Consider the following 16,231-nt stretch of genomic DNA (forward strand, 5'->3'; position numbering starts at 1 on the left):
TAGAATCCACCAGTAGGCGTCAACCTTGGTCTTATTTTTTTTTTTGATGCGGTTTTCTCTCTATAGGTTGAATTTGTGTGCTGCTCTTTGAAATGCGGGATTTGTGTCTTTTTTAAAAGTTGTCTGAACAGTCGAGCGTTCCTGCGTGTCATGTCATTGTCCTTGTGAGTTTAAGTGATGTGTGTTCATTCGTTCCCCTCCCTTAAAATACTTGTGTCCGCGATCCCAAATGGGACAGAAGGTGAGCAGACGCTTGACAGACCGTTGCTTGTGAGGTTCACAACCGGCTGGCTTCCTCGGACGAAGGGTTGTCAGTCATCACAACCTTTCCCATTTCATCCGACGGCTCTGCAGCCTCTGCTTTAATTCCAATGGTTGAACAAATACAGTCAGGGGTCCTTTTTGAAATGCACTGGCTGTATTTTTTCACATTTTTTTACTGAACACGTGAAGGTCTCCTTATCTCTTATGTTTGGTCACTAGTCGATCAACTCCTATCAAGATTTCTTCTATTAATTTTATTCCCATCCACAAGTGACTCTGTTTCTCTTCTGGATCTTTCATCACGTCCTCTCATTCCAGTGTAACCTATTGATACAGTCTGCAATGCCATTCCCATCTGGGGCAAAAATAGTTCACATTTTTCCATGTCACTGGAGCCACTAACTTCTCGTCCAGATCCTGCTGGATTTAGTTTCCGTTAGAAACGCTCTGAAATCCATCCGAGGTCATTGGAGCCTGGATTTCTAATACAGCCTAAACTGAGTCATTTCAGACACATGTGATCAATGTGCAACCTCAAACCATGTCCATTGACAGACTCTTGTTTTGATGTGTACACCTGCATGTCTGAGTTTATTACATATGTATTACAGGATGTGTTTTTATGTAATTGCCTGGAAGGTCATTACAGAATCCAGCATAGCTTGGCAGTGATATGGCAACACTGGATCAAGCTTTCTTTTCATTTTTATTATTATATTGAAGGACACATTCTCTTATAATCCAAACTATTAGTCATTTATCCACCAGATATTTAACCCTCAGTACGGTCATCCACAACAACAGTGGATCCGAAGGAGAAGCGTCACCGAAACCATTACATGGATGAAGAGTTTTCTAAAAACAATGCATTCAGGCATATATTGTAGGATTTATATTGTCATCTCCTTGTGACTTGTAGTAAATTTCATCTGTCACATGACTCATTGATATTGCATCCCTTGCTGTGCTGCTCTTCAGTTTGTTAGCATAACATTCAGTATTAATTCGAACATGATGTTATTCATTGGCATCAATAAAGTACATATGCCATGCGATTGCAGTCAGCAGATTATGCAATAGCACATGTATTTCAAATGACCTTTGGCCAAGAGTTTAGGACCGCTTGAGAAAATATCTTCTCACAGTAACAAAAAAAATTGAACCCAAGTAATAGAAAAAAAGTAATGGATGAGCTGTTTGGACTTTTATAGTACTTTTGTCACGTCAACATGTCAACCTCCTTAACATCAAACCAATAAAGGCCATGACCTTGGGTCACCACAAAGGTCATCATCTCAATGTAATTCAGAACCCTTTTTTTTTAAATAACATCATAAAAAGGAAATTAAGAACATTTGATGTGTATTATTGGTTAATATACTACAGGAAATAATGCAGAAATAATGTATACTATGAGCTGGTCTTTCCAATCTTTGTCACCCGGTCCTTAACTTTTGGCCGTAGAGTAACCATCTGTAAAGGTTAGTTTCTTCACCTCCATGCCCCGTCACATAAGCGTCTCAGTATTGGTGGCTACATGTTTACAACAGGTGTTTATCTGGATCCGCTCTGAACTGTGAGTACCGAACATGAAAGGTCAAATAATGATGTTGGAAAAAGTAATTCAGCTTATTCTGTGTCGCCAGGGAGAAGCCCAATCTGTCTGTATCTGTCTGTTGATGCCACTGTTGTAACCATAGTAACAACATGACAAACTGGGCTTGTGTTGAATAGCTTCTACCTGCCCAAGAGGTTCTCCGTCTGTAACGTGGAGGAGTATCATAACTTCCTGAACGCTGGAGGAGGAGCCTGCCTGTTCAACAAGCCTCTCACTGTACGCCGCTGAAAACAACACATTTGGATCGAAGATATAACTCATCATTTAACATACTCTGTTGTGTTACCTCCAGCTGTTGGACCCTCCGGATTGTGGTAATGGCTTCGTAGAACTCGGAGAAGAGTGTGACTGTGGAAGTCCTGCCGTGAGTGACATCATTTGTCGAGCGAGAAACTTCCATGTTATCTTGACTGATCAGTGGCTCAGCTGTTAATATACATCCTCTGCAGGAGTGTGCCAGAGAGGGAGACAACTGCTGCAAGAAGTGTACGCTGACTCAGGGATCCAAATGCAGTGATGGACTGTGCTGCAACAACTGCCAGGTACACACTTAGCTTAGGGGTTAAAAGTCAATGTCAAACACGGCAAACGCCGAGATAGTCTCAAGTCCAGTCCAATGTTTGTTTTCACTCCATGACACAATGAAAGGAAGAATACTACAAAGTTGTTTGCAAGATCGAGCTGCGTATTCGACTGTTTAGATGGTTGATGTTTGTATCAAATGTTGTACATTAATGTTAAATATGTTTATATGCTGAATAGATCATATTATTTGAATACTTCACGGTTTTTTTCAACTATTGCATTTCTATGATTATAGTGTTTCATATATTATATTTCAGAATTACCTGATGACACGTTTTGGTATTTTATTATTATATGAGCTTATTTTTTTCTCTTGAAAAACATGATTTTTTTTTTCCGTCATGGCCCTCTCTACATCTGTATTCCTTCGCTGCTACAGATGGAGTTTGCAGGTGTTGTGTGCCGAGAGGCAGTCAATGACTGTGATATCCCCGAAAACTGCACCGGCATCTCGAGCCAGGTAATAACTTCCATGGACACGTGTAAAATCATGCATCTCCTCTGCACCATCTTCAGTGTTTTATTCCTACCTTCCAGTGTCCACCGAACGTTCACAAAATGGATGGTTATACATGTGAGAAGGACCAGGTGGGAGTCCAAACTATTTTGCATCATTTTTGTTTTTTAACTGGTGGGTTTTCCTCAATTTTCCTTTCTCTCTGCAGGGTCGCTGCTTCAATGGCCACTGCAAAACTAAAGACAGGCAGTGCAAGTACTTATGGGGTGAAAGTAAGTGTCTAAGTTTAAATACTTCTTATATCACTATCCATTGCTAATATTGAGATCTTTGCTAATGTGTCTTCAGAGGCAACAGCAGCGGACAAGTTCTGCTATGAGAAGTTGAACATCGAGGGAACAGAGAAGGGAAACTGCGGAAAGGAAGGAGACACTTGGATCCAGTGTAACAAACAGTAAGCTCCTCCTCTGCGACCCAGTGCTGGTGATTTCTTCTCCATTTGGGGTCTTCATTCGCACCTCTCTGTTGCAGGGATGTTCACTGTGGCTACCTGCTGTGCTCCAACATTTCACCGGCGCCTCGCCTCGGAGTCCTCCAGGGAGGGATGACCTCCTTCTCATTGGGCTGGCACAGTGCCTCACTGGATTGCAGGTCAGTGCTTCCTCCTTTCCCGGGATTGAATCTGAAAACCCAGTGCTGTGCTATGAAAAGGTGGCCTGAACTTCAGAGGCTCCATTCAAACATGACTGTTCTCCCTTCAGTGGCGCTCATGTGCTGATCGATGGCGACACTGATTTGGGCTACGTGGAGGACGGCACGGCCTGTGGCACAGACCGGATCTGTTTAGACCACAAATGTCTTCCAGTGGAACAGTTCAACTACAGCACCTGCCCTGGCACCACTAACCAGATCATCTGCTCTGGACATGGGGTATCAATGATCTCAAGTCTGAAGCATTTTGATGACGCCTCCTTCTGTAAGCAGTAATCTGAACCGTTCACACTGCAGGTCTGCAGCAATGAGCTCCAGTGTGTGTGCTACCTTGGCTGGATGGGCGAGGACTGTAACTCAACGTCTCCCCTCGGCTTCCTTGTTGTTGGACCCACTGCTTCAGTGTCTGGTAAAACCCTCGTCACCCAACTCTGGAGTCCGAATTCTGTCTGCAAACATCATCATACACATCTCATCACTCTTCACAACCATAATACGCCGATTATTGTTTTGTTTTCCTGTTGGATGCCACTGATTATGAAAAGTATTTTTAGTTTGTCATTTATTGTGTCGCACCCACTCTTTGCTGACAGGCTGATGTCTTTGACGGAGTGACTTGAGGTCAGATTTGAGTTCCTTTTCATTGTAACTGCCTTTCTTGGATGTGTTTTTCCACGTTTCTCACCCCACCCTCCACTCATCTCAGAGAACTGCTGGAGATTGGTAATGCTGACCAACAATAGTTTGAGTCTCCCTTGTGCTCCTGTTACACCTCCCTTGCTAAAGTGCTCCATGCTTGTGACTTCTCACGTGCTTTTGTGGTTTGTGCATCCCTGTTTTCTCCACTGTGGAAGGCTCCCAACTAACACTCAGGTCCTCTTGTTATGCCTCAGGTATCACCAGCACCAACATCATCATCAGTGCTATTGTGGGCTCCATCCTTTTCCTGGCCTTAATCTTGGCTGTCACAGCCTGGTGCTACAAGTGAGTGTCTCACTGCGACCTGCTGTATGTGTTCATCTCTCATCTTCAGTCAGTGAGCTAATGTTTCTCTTCACAGGAGCTACAAGCAAAAGTGCTACGTTGAATCTGAAGTTCATCGAAGATTCTGTCGGTTCGTTGTCGTTTTTTATTCACTTGAATTAACAAGTACAAAGTCAGCTCTGATCGAGGAACTAACAAAGTGGCATGTTGTGCATTTTTATTTTTTGAATCTACAATGTACAAGGTTAAACAAAATCACAGACTAGTGAAGGATTCTCAGAGATCCTTAACTGTAGCTGCATGAATAAGTTTGGTCGCTTTTGTCACAGTTATTCCAACTAGATATTCAGCATCAATATTAATGCAAAGGAAATACTATTTACTGTATGTACAGTAGACTACAGTACGCACTGTAATATTAGCTGCACCCACTAAGTTTAAGGCGGAAAATAGATGTTGTTCATACATAAGCCACACTGGTCTGTAAGCTGTCTGCGCCATTGAAAGGTCAGTGGTGGCCCTGGCTGCAGCCTGGAGAACAGGGTGGAGCTCAACGTTGATGTAGGCCCACGTCGAGCTCAAGGGTCCTCTTGGTGCCGCCGGCTTAAAAATGCACGAGGATTACTTCTAAACTAGTTGGAAAAACGTGGTCCAGTATGGGGACTGACTCTTGAATTCACAATGTTCTGAACTTTTGCCTGCGTGAAAATACATGCCTCATCGGTTTGAAGTGACAAGGCTTGATATTTTGGCAACATTGGGATCTTTAGCCTGTAAAAATTCATTTATATTAGTGGCATCATTGTATAAGCCACAGGATTTAGACCGTGAGAAAATGTAGCAGCTTATAGTCTGGAAATTACAGTATTTATTTAACACTGCATTTACCATTATTGAACATTTGCTTGTAGGCAGTGACCCTATTTTTGGTGGTCAATTCAGCCCCACTGACTGATCAGGGATCATGAGAAGTTCCTTATCAAGAGTGGAGATGCAGTAGTGCATGTGTGAAACCAAAGGCCCAGGGACCAAGTTTGGCTTGCCAAGTCATTTCATGTGGCCTGCAAGACATTTAAATGCGTATGGTTGAATCACATCCGGTTGTGTATCCATCAAATAAAAGTTCCATTTTGTGTGCTGCGACAGGCAAATGCCTCCAGGTGATTATGTCACCAAGCCCAGTGATGCAGACTCCTTCTACAGCGACATGCCTCCTGGCGTGAGCACAAACTCTGGCTGCAGCTCCAAGAAGAGGTCAGCCTGTCTGTCCCACCTGCAGATTTGCACTGATCCGTCCTTCACTCCATCCATCCCATCCATTACTCAGAAAATTTCAGTCTTTGGCTTCAGGTGTGTCATCATCATGATTCATGCCTTTGCTGCCAAGTGTGCATGTCGTTCTCTCCGTGTGTGTATGAGTGTGTCCATGAAGTCCATGAACAGCACCAGTGATGCCTGCTGCTGATCACAGGTCAGTCACCTCATCTGAGCTGAGCATCACGCCACCCACATTTCCTGAAGTTGAGCTGATCCACAAACATCTACAGACTCTGCAGAGTTGGTTTTTTAGTTCAGAGAATCGATCAAGCATTATTTATGAGCCCTTTTCAACTGGAAATCCTCAAAGCAAATTGAATGGACACTGAAGAGAAATAGGAAGATAGTTATAAACGCTTATGTGGTTTTAAGAAATAGAAATGATATTAAATAAACAAAACTTTGGAAACACTAAATCATGAATCAAAGCCAACGTCACTATTTACAACACAAATAAAAGCAGTGGATATAGAATAAATAGAATAAATTCTTATTGAATAAATGACTATCAAATGCAGAACAAAATATACTTCAATTAATTATATGTACAAAAATAAAACGCAGACTATATTGAAACACTCCCAGCCGTCTCACCAACATTCATTAAAACTATCTTCTAACCTCCACAAAGAGAAGTTCAACATTCGGAGGGCTTGTGTGAGGAGACCAGTGCGGTGCACTCGCTCATGCTACAAAGCCATCTTCCGCTGGGTTCAAATAAGCTCTAGTGTTCTCTCCTCCACTGACAGTAGTTTGTCTTGGTGCTGAGGCTTTTCACTTATTAATGAAGGAAGTGTTGTGGCTCATAATCAATATGCACACAATTTTTCTCCTGTAATAAATCTGCTTGTTACACACTCTAAATTGAAAGTGTCTAAACAAGAGAGAGATCACCCTCCCACTCTCCTTACAGGCAACACAAGTGGCTTGTTTCAATAAAGCAATAATAAGATATGCTGAATCAGCACAACAGTACATGCAGTCTTCATCAGCTCATCTACTTTCCTCCTCTTCATCTGTGAGTGACTTTTATGAAGAGCCTGGTAGAGTGTTTAGTGACAGCCATGTCCATGCGTGTGCAGGTCCAACGGCTTGTCCCACTCGTGGAGCGAAAGAATTCCAGACGCCAAGCACATCGCTGATATTTGCGAAAATGGACGACCCAGGAGCAACTCGTGGCAAGGTCTGTGCGCAGGCTTGAGCGAACCAACTCACAATGAAGTGTTTTCTTAATGACTGTGACCTGATTCTCTCCAGGAAACCTGAGCGGCAACCGTAAAAAACTGAAAGGGAAGAAGTTCAGAGCTCGATCCAACTCCACAGAGTAAGTACTCGTGGTGAAGCATCGTGCCGAGATGTAAACAAGTGAGGTTTTGTTTTCAGGAAGCATTAATGCCACTAAACAATGCTTGTTCTGAAATACTACATAATTACAGAAGCAGCTCAGATCAAAGACCAATAAATAAATAACAAAGACCAAAAAATAAATGTCTTTTCTAGTACTTTAATGTTGGAGCCACTACTGAGTCCCAATGCATGAATTATATTGAATAGCTTGTTATACTGTCAATGCTAACCTTCCTGGTTGTCATGTGTCTGTGGCGCCTTTGCCAGCATGAGGTCATCTGATTGATGTCATGTGACGTAGCATCTAATGTCGGCGCCGATGCTGTTTGTGACTTTCATGGTTGTGTTTTCACCCGAAGCCTCTCAGGTGTGTCCACCATCTGCTCACTAATCCCCATTATATTCAGCTGCATCCCACCGTGGTCTCCAAGAAAATCTCGATTTCCTGTCTCCTGACACTCGCACGTGACTTTCTCTCCTTGTCATTTCTGCTCATTCTGTCCTTCTCCCCGCCCTTGTGTTGTCTGTCGCCCCCTCCCACAGGTATTTAACCCCTCGACTCAAATCAGAGCTTTCTGATGTAACTAAATGGGTCGAAGATGTGAATAAAAACACTCACCGTCCGTTCCTTAGGTATATTAATGCAGACCTTGTCCTGAAGTAACACCACGTGTTCTTTCATTTTCTTTCTTCTTATGAAGACTTCTTTTGAGCCAAGTGTTTTACTGGAACTCTTCTAGTTTGGCCTTGTATCTCCCTCTTTCTCTCGTCCTCTACACTTCACCTCCGCCTCGCCGCATGCCGAGCGTTGTCCCGTCATTCAAGTGATGTCACTGCGCAACACTCTGACATCATCACATGTCGTCTCGCTGAAGGTCTATAGATGATTCTGATGCAAAGTCTCTTTGGACAGTGGATCTATAGACCTCGTGTGTGTGGAGCAGCTCGATGCTGCAGTCCAGGGGTGAATCAACAGAGTGGAGAGTCGACCTCTGGGTTCAATATAGGCTCTTCTTTTTGAGTGTCATTTACACACATAAGTGTTAGCGCTAGTAATTACAATCCAGTATTCCAAAGATGTGCTTCTACTACTGCGTTTACTATTTTAATCTGTATCATGTTACAGTAGAGTTGCTGTGTTCATACCATACCATACCATATTTAATTATGAAGTGCTGTGCACACTGTAAAATCAGGATAAAAACATTGAAAATAAAAATAAATACATAGCATTAAGACATGAAAGGCATCAGAAAACTGTGCAGATAAAATTACTAGTAAGATCAGCTCTGTGGTTGTATAAACCCCAAAGAGTAAAAGTGGATTTTAAGAAGTGTTTTAAAAATGAACTCTGCTAGACATGGAGGGGAAGACCATTTAATGCTTTAAAAACAAACAGAAGAATTTTAAAATCCATTTTAAAAGGTCACTGGCAGCCCGTGGAGAGAAGCTAAAATGTGTTACTACTTCTACAATTTAACCGAACACCACTTTCGTGCAACATCCCATAATAGTTATTGTTGCTATAAATCTTAATCAATCTAAATATGTTTTGAAAGCCATTCCAAATGGCCATGCGTACATTACTATTTGTTGAGCCAAACTTCAAACGTTTCCTGTCTTTTTCCTTCTTTTTTCTTTGCAGCCACAACTTATATTTAATATAATAATTTATATAAAATGACAAAATGATTATGCTTTTGTAAAACACACCTTACTGCAGATGTTTCTTCTTCCTTATGTTTACTGATTTATATTGGAAAATTGCGTATAAAATATATGCAACCGATGCTACAAATAGTAATACGATGAATTCTTCTTCACCGTTTCTCCCTCAACGACTACAATGCTGCCACAGTCCTGCTGTTATTCTTTTTTGTTTTTGAGAGGATCAAACTCAGCACCCTTAGATGGACACCAGATGTAGAAAATACATTTTAAAACTATGCTATTAAAACTTGAAAATGTTTTCTAGTGTGCTTTAATTGTACGACAATATAAAATAAATAAAAATAAATAAAAATAAATAAATAAATAAAAAATATATAAAAATAAAATGCAGCTCGGAAACTTTTATTTTTTAACAATATATATTTCTTCACATCCTCAAAAATGATTTTATATATATATATATATATAGTAAATTTATTAATTTATTTATAAGTACATTTTTAGGTAATATTTGTGTGTAACTCATTGTAAAACCTTCGCTTGTCACAAAAAAAACAGAACTTTATTTGTATAGCACATTTCCACTGCACTTGACAACAAAGTGCTTTACATGTAATCAACAATAAAAGATGACGGACAATTACAAGTAAAACTGAAATTAATAAAAGTCTTGGCTAAAACCATAAAATGACAACCCGAATAACCTGATGCTCAGGTGGTATAGAAGGCCAGTGCAAGAGCCTGGGCGTTCCTGTGAAGAGCTCTGACTTCTGGGAGCCTAACTTTGTCTCTCTTCACTCTGTTGATGCGTCCGGATCTTTCAGGTCACTGTACAGCAGCAGCAGTGGACTGGACCATCTGCTGTACACCAGTCATTGTGGTTCTGTTGCCTCCCAGCTGCAGCCCGGTCTAGTCCCGTTCCCGCTCTTCCAGATCACTCCACCTGAATACTGGCTGAATACTCAGAGGGGAGTTTCGGACAACCTCGCTGCTGCTGGGACCCGTGATCGAAGTTGCTCCTACAAGCTGACTCCACCTGCAACAGTCGGTTGTAGATTGATCAGCTTCTACGAGCAGCCAGACCGTGACAGCTGAGGGTGTTGGCCAAACTCACCGACGACTGAAGCCGTGTTGACGTCTGTGTCTTTGGCCAACATTGACCCGTCCAGTTCAAAACTAGCTGCAGTGTTTCACTTTTCCTTTCTCTGTAGGACGCTGTCTCCGGCCAAGTCACCCACCTCCTCCACTGGATCCATCGCGTCCAGCAGGAGATACCCGTACCCCATGCCCCCCCTCCCTGATGACCAGAGGAAGGCCAACAGGCAGAGCGCCAGGGTGAGCACATGCATATATGTGGGAGAACAACAACCCCGACTCACTCATCATGTCCTCTCCTGTGCTTCCTCTCAGCTGTGGGAAACTTCAATATAAGAGCTCGCTCGTGACGCCGCGATGGAACTACCCTTCTCTCCTTTTCTATGAATGAAATAAACACACACGATAAAGAAGCAAAATGGACTCTGGACACCAACACAGAGAGAGCGCAGGAGAGAGAGCTGGCTGGAGTGACCAAGCTTCTCTTCGTCTGTGTCAGCAGACCACCACCATGGATCTGAGGAGCTTCAGGAGAACACAGCTCCACGTTCAGTCCAGACCAGCTGGAGCTCAGACTGTGCTGTTCCCGTCTGCTCAGGCATCAACCTCCACCACTCCTCCATCATCCTCACTTCGCTTCCCAAGTGTCTGTCTCTGGATTTATAGAAACACTGAAGCATGAGTTAAACAGCAACTTCCCCTGCTGGTCAGAAGAAGAACAGCAGTCTGATCTAGAAGGAAAGCATGTGAGGGCAGCGACCTTTTCTCTCTCCACTATAGGAACCATGAATGCATCACCAGTCATGATGAAGACCCTCCTCCTCTTCCTCGGGCTTGTTAGTGAGTGTGTACATATGTACAGTAACTACACACAGAGTTGTTTGGCTGTGACTTTGTTTCTCTCTATCCACAGCAGAATGTCTTTTATATGATCATTTTCATCTTCTCTGGGACACACATTCAGTTTAAGATGTTGAATGTGGCACGAGAATGTTGACCAACCGCGTACCATTCGTGTTATTCAGCTGAAACTTTCAATGACATTCTGGCTTGAGCCAGCCTTTTTCCCGTAGATAGGATGGACCTGGACTTGTTTTGTTGTGATAGAAAGTTTTACCGCAGGAAATAGCGATTGAAAAATGCACTTTGGGTAGACTTTGAAGGCGATGTCTGGCTTGCTCGCGATGCTGTAAATGCTTGTTGTTTGAGCTTGAATAGACCAACGGCATGACGGTTAGCGTTGGAGAACGTGTGGGCCTCCAGCATGTCATTTGAAAACAATCATTCATGTTGATTTAAGGGGTTCCAACAAGTACTAAAACTATCCTAAGATCAGCTTCAGTAGCGCTATTTCATTCACAGTCATTTAAATGTTGGACTCTAGTGAGATGCCACTAAGGTGAATGCTGGACTTCCCTGCTGAAAACACTAGTATTATTAGCTTAGCATCAGCTCCATGGTAGAACTTTAATTCTTTAATGTAACTACGAAAAAAATGGTATTTTAAACGGCATTTTCAACCAAACTTTAACAGTAATTTTGAACCATACGCTATTGGATTTTCAACAATAATGCCAAGTCACCTTCACCACAACTTTTTTCATGCTAACCGCTGTAGCGGTCAACACGCAAGAGAGCTCATTCTTTCAGCTACAGAATGAAAACTTTAGGAATTAAAATGTCTGTCTGCTATGGATTTTCTTCAAAAATATTTTGATTTGCAAGGCTAATTTTTACGCAATGTTTATTTTTAAAATACTCTGCTGAGTTGCTAACACAGGACGCTAACACCACCTTCTTCAGACGTGGCTGGGGATGCTAATGCTTGCATTGTTAAATAGCGCAGCTTTAAAATTGTGTTTGAATTTGTCAGCAGAAATGATACTTTGAATAGAGCAAAAATCCAACTTGCATTGTGAACAGTCCGATTCCAACAATTCCATGTACATTCCCCTCATTTCACTAGTCTGTTGTTTACATCTGGTTTCACAGGCAGGTGTAGTTCAACTCTGCTGTAGACTGTAGTTCCACGTCGGATGATGAATGTCTTTTGTTTCCATTAGAAGTCTTTGTGAAGTTCACTTGTGTACAGCAACAGGTCTGACAGTAAATAAGTGCTTTATTGTGACTAGTTTGGCGAGGGCAGATTGTGGGAGTGCTCTTCTCCCACGAGGTCGTCTGAACCAAGCCCCTCCCTCCTCCTTTAGTGGATCTCTGACCCGAAGTCTTCATTTCACCATCACAGTTGTGTTCTGCAGCGGGACGTCCAGACTGCACGGAGACTCGAATGTATTCAGATTCTGGAACAATCCCAGTCTGAACCACCTGATCCCAACACCTCCCCAAATGCTCCTGGTTCAATATAAATATGCTGTTGCTGATTTTTTTAATTTTTTTATTTTCCTATTTGCTGTACAGACCGCACCCTGCCTCTCTTTTTAGTTTAATGTCCTCATTATTCTGTATTGTAATATATTTACTATAAAATAAACGTTCAATTTCAACACTTCTGGCTGGTAGTTCATCACATGTGATGTCTCCAATCAACATTTCAGTACACCATGAAAACATGAATCAATGTTAAGATGAAACTCTCAATATTACTATTGTTTTTTTAAATGTGTCAGATATTAACTGCTTTCTATATTTATATAGATAATCATATTTACACTTTATGCTGTTGTCTGTCTCCATTATCTTAATCTGTTTGTCTTAATCTTAGTCTGTTTTGACTTCTGATGTTTTTCAGAAAAATAGTGGCCACGAAAAGCCAAAATCCATTTATGTTTTTAATCTCTCAGCTTCAGGTTTGGTAGCATTATATTCATCTGCTGGTGCATTTTAGCTTGCAATACACAGGCACACACCTCTTTGCACTCCTATATTTGTGGGGACCGCTCATTGACGCTTTCCTCTCACCCTCAACCTAACCATCCAAAACAAATGGCTAACATTAACCAGGACTCTGAACCAAACTGAAACCCGATTATAAGTTTTAATCCTCAAACTGAGGCTAAACTTGCAGGGTCTGTCAACAGTATAGCAATGCAAGGTACACACATATGTGTTCCTAGAAATGTTTGAAATATTCTGCTGAATAAGGCAAATATTCATACAAAAGTTCTTTGTTATTGTCCACTTTTTTCAAAAACAAATGTACATATTTCTTTATTTTTTTAAGTGTAGTACAGAAGCTTGACAATATCAGTAAGTGTCGGACCAAATTAGAAAGATAATAGATGTTATTTTTTAATACAGCTGCAGCAGCATCTTTGGATCCATCCTTTCTGCCAACACAGCTGGTGACCATTCACACTAGTGTCGGTTCAGGACCAGCTTCTCTGGCTCACAACAGCTGCAACACTGACGAAACCATCGGAATCTTCTCCATGAGGCTATAAAGAGCAGGTTTTCAGAGCTTCACGTCCATAAATCCTGTCACTTCATCAGAAAGACAGAACCCCAGAACATGTTTGCTGTCCAGTGCCATGAATGTCCAAGCACATGACATCAATCCGTCATCATCCAGATTGTTGTCACGTCGACCGCGACTTCTCCCTCAGCTGCTTCAGTCTCTCTTCATGAAGCTCCTGGGCCTCCATGTCCGCCTGCTCATCAAGTGCTGACCTCATGATGTGTTTCAGCTGATCCACACCGAACCCCGTCAGAGCTGACACCGGAACCACCTCCTTAAAGGCCAAGAAGTTCTTCGGAATCATGTCTTCAGGTAACAAATGACAGAACTCTGCAGGTGAAAAGAAATGAAACGTGTACGTAGGTTGCACCCATGTTTCCTAAAGGTAGAAAGTTCTTTCTGAAGAAGGTAAAGAAAATGACCATCTGGATTGTGAAGTTGCTTTGTCAGCTCAGCCAGCTTGTCCTCAGCCCCCGGCAGATCCATCTTGTTGACCACCAGCAGAGCAGGTTTGGTCAGAAGCTCCTCCTTGTACAGCTCCAGCTCCTTACAGCAAGAGGCAGAACAAATGATCAGAATCTAAATGCAGATTTAATCTAGCTGATAAGAGTCACCTTGGTCAGAAGCTGCACAGCCTCAAACGCAGACCTGAAGGGGGTCTTAGTGGCCAGCTGGAAACCACTGACATCCACCTGAGGACGCAATCACCTTCACTACCTACTGCCGCAACCATCTCACACCACCATGCAGCTCACCACAAACATCAGGTGTTTGGTTCTCTCCACGTGCTTCAGGAACTTGTGGCCCATTCCTCTGTTCAGGTGCGCCCCTTCGATGAGACCCGGGAGGTCGGCGACGGAGATCTGCAGAAGACACAGGCTCTTCAGAGACACACACAACATCACAGAGGTTGGACTGCTCCTGGATAATAGATAGATAGATATTCAAGCTTCTGGAATTATTTTTAAAATCTATATCTGTCATATTCATTTCAGTGCAGTGAATTTCCATTGTAAACATAACTCTCTACCTGCTTGTGGTCTTGGTACATGACTTTGCCGATCTGTGGCTTCAACGTTGTGACTGAAAGAAGAATGTCAACAGTCTCAGAACTGATGGTCATAAAGCACAAATCCATGCGTTCTTCTGGGTCGCGCACGTACAAGCGTAGCTGGCGATTTCTGGTGTCGCATTTGACAAACCCTTGAGAAGAGATGACTTCCCCGCATTTGGGAACCTGTCCGCAGGACAAACTTTGGACTAGAAAATGGATCTGGGATCATCTGTGATGAGGAGTTCTCACACACCCTACAAGTCCCACGTCAGCGATGAGTTTGAGGTCCAGTCTGATGTGCTTGGCCTGCCCCCTGCTGGGCTGGAAGGACGTGTAGAAGCTTCCTCCTCGGCCTCCTCGCACCACCATCACCCGGTCGCCCTCAACATTCAAGTGACCTGCCCAGAAAATTTTCCTTACAAACTCGCACCAACAACAGTGTCGCATACTCTCTGAAAACACAGACTCTGTTGAAATGAAATGCCAAGTTGATTTAAGGAACTTGAAGTCACCCACCAAGTATCCTTTCATCATCAGTGGTGACAGTGATGCCAACTGGAGCAAGAACATCACAGTCCACCCCCTTTTCTCCCTTCAGAGACCGAACACTGTTCACAAAAACAAACGCACGGATCAGTCCAGAACACAGTTGACTGACTTGGAAGACACACTGACCTGCTGTTGCCACCTGGTCCTGCTATGAAGCGCTTGTGAGGATACTTGTCCTTCAGCTTCCTTAAGGTCATGTTCTCTGAGGCCACCACCCAGACGCTCCCCCCGTCTCCTCCCTGACCTCCAAGGCGGGGTAGACCCATGCCACCGCTGCCTCCGCGGACATACAGACGCAGATTATCCACGAAGTTCCCATACTACACAGACACAGAAACAGATCAACATCTCAAATAACTATCCAGAAATACGTGAAAAGTGACAGCTGAGAGGCAAAAAAAAGACATGTGTGACTGAGATAACTTGCTATTAGCATAAAAAGAAAACCAAAAAGAACACAAAATAGCCTCTATTCATTCTCATACTTGTCCCACTCAGCCAAAACAACGTAATTAAATAACCATTATACTTTATCGTCAATAAAAATTCATTCATTCAGCCTACGAGCATGACGAGATCAATCCTTACAAAGGCACCTGGGTGACCAATTGAAAACGATGGTCGTGAAAGTAAAATGTAACGCATGTTACACTACCATTTTTTGTTTTATTTTACAGATGCAAAGACAAGAACGACACTTCAGAGGTCAATAATACATACAGTTGCCTTACTGGCTGCATCACTAGCTATCAGTTTGTGTTTTAATAACCAACTAAAAATACAGCTATGTGTTGAATGCACTTATGAGCAACTACTTCTGAGCAACACTTACTTTCCGAAAGCAAACTCTAGCGAGCCGAACCATTTCAACTAGTGCTTCTGAAACAGACACTAGCTACATGCTAACGGTAGCTAACGGTAGCCAGCATGTGCGTACTGATGACGCAACACCACCGAGTCATGTGACCAAATAACGTTGGCATATTGTCACGCTGCTTAAAAATCCCCGACAAAATGAAAACCAAATTAAGACAAAAAAAGAGTTATTTTTAACAGAAGTATTTAAATTGTCACGGTTACGGACAGCGGACGTCATTTTGACCACGTGACCAAAACAAGTGTGAGTCGATGCGTTCAAGTCGTGTCGTAATTCCATATGTCTTC

At 42.6% G+C, this 16,231-nt stretch overlaps 2 protein-coding genes across 9 annotated transcripts in view; one reads left to right on the top strand and one right to left on the bottom strand.

Annotated features, from left to right (window-relative positions):
• adam22 (ADAM metallopeptidase domain 22) overlaps positions 1-12,553 on the top strand; it is a 46,183-nt gene extending 33,630 nt beyond the window's left edge. For 2 of the 8 annotated variants that reach the window (XM_053887014.1, XM_053887015.1), the window contains exons 15-31: positions 1,999-2,098; positions 2,175-2,246; positions 2,332-2,424; positions 2,847-2,927; positions 3,005-3,055; positions 3,133-3,196; positions 3,273-3,378; positions 3,456-3,575; positions 3,686-3,854; positions 3,933-4,044; positions 4,529-4,619; positions 4,696-4,749; positions 5,766-5,969; positions 7,019-7,119; positions 7,194-7,260; positions 10,166-10,289; positions 10,365-12,553. In XM_053887014.1, the coding sequence (XP_053742989.1) occupies positions 1,999-2,098; positions 2,175-2,246; positions 2,332-2,424; positions 2,847-2,927; positions 3,005-3,055; positions 3,133-3,196; positions 3,273-3,378; positions 3,456-3,575; positions 3,686-3,854; positions 3,933-4,044; positions 4,529-4,619; positions 4,696-4,749; positions 5,766-5,969; positions 7,019-7,119; positions 7,194-7,260; positions 10,166-10,289; positions 10,365-10,385 (1,630 nt within the window). In that variant the 3' untranslated portion in view covers positions 10,386-12,553. Of the gene's footprint in view, positions 1-1,998; positions 2,099-2,174; positions 2,247-2,331; positions 2,425-2,846; positions 2,928-3,004; positions 3,056-3,132; positions 3,197-3,272; positions 3,379-3,455; positions 3,576-3,685; positions 3,855-3,932; positions 4,457-4,528; positions 4,620-4,695; positions 4,750-5,765; positions 5,970-7,018; positions 7,120-7,193; positions 7,265-7,826; positions 7,917-10,165; positions 10,290-10,364 lie in introns of those variants that run through there. The other 6 variants (XM_053887021.1, XM_053887016.1, XM_053887017.1 and 3 more) reach the window with 6 other exon arrangements.
• A 243-nt stretch (positions 12,554-12,796) lies between these two features.
• gtpbp10 (GTP-binding protein 10 (putative)) lies at positions 12,797-16,131 on the bottom strand. Its single transcript, XM_053888233.1, has 10 exons — positions 15,900-16,131; positions 15,194-15,387; positions 15,035-15,126; positions 14,772-14,916; positions 14,628-14,701; positions 14,495-14,547; positions 14,220-14,327; positions 14,079-14,156; positions 13,887-14,010; positions 12,797-13,794 (listed from the first exon to the last, which is right to left on the bottom strand). The coding sequence occupies exons 1-10, from the start codon at positions 15,930-15,932 to the stop codon at positions 13,586-13,588; spliced, it is 1,110 nt and encodes a 369-aa protein (XP_053744208.1). The 5' UTR covers positions 15,933-16,131; the 3' UTR covers positions 12,797-13,585.
• Between the last annotated feature and the right edge of the window lie 100 nt (positions 16,132-16,231).

The sequence above is a fragment of the Synchiropus splendidus genome, chromosome 15 (assembly GCF_027744825.2).
Source record: "Synchiropus splendidus isolate RoL2022-P1 chromosome 15, RoL_Sspl_1.0, whole genome shotgun sequence".
NCBI lineage: Eukaryota > Metazoa > Chordata > Actinopteri > Syngnathiformes > Callionymidae > Synchiropus > Synchiropus splendidus.

Coding starts and splice junctions, on each gene's coding strand:
- gtpbp10 (XM_053888233.1), bottom strand. CDS start 15,932: ATGGTTCGGCTCGCTAGAGTTTGCTTTCGGAAA. Junction 15,388..15,899: donor CTAGAGTTTGCTTTCGGAAA/GTAAGTGTTGCT, acceptor GTGTCTGTGTAG/TATGGGAACTTCGTGGATAA. Junction 14,702..14,771: donor GCTGACGTGGGACTTGTAGG/GTGTGTGAGAAC, acceptor TCCTGCGGACAG/GTTCCCAAATGCGGGGAAGT.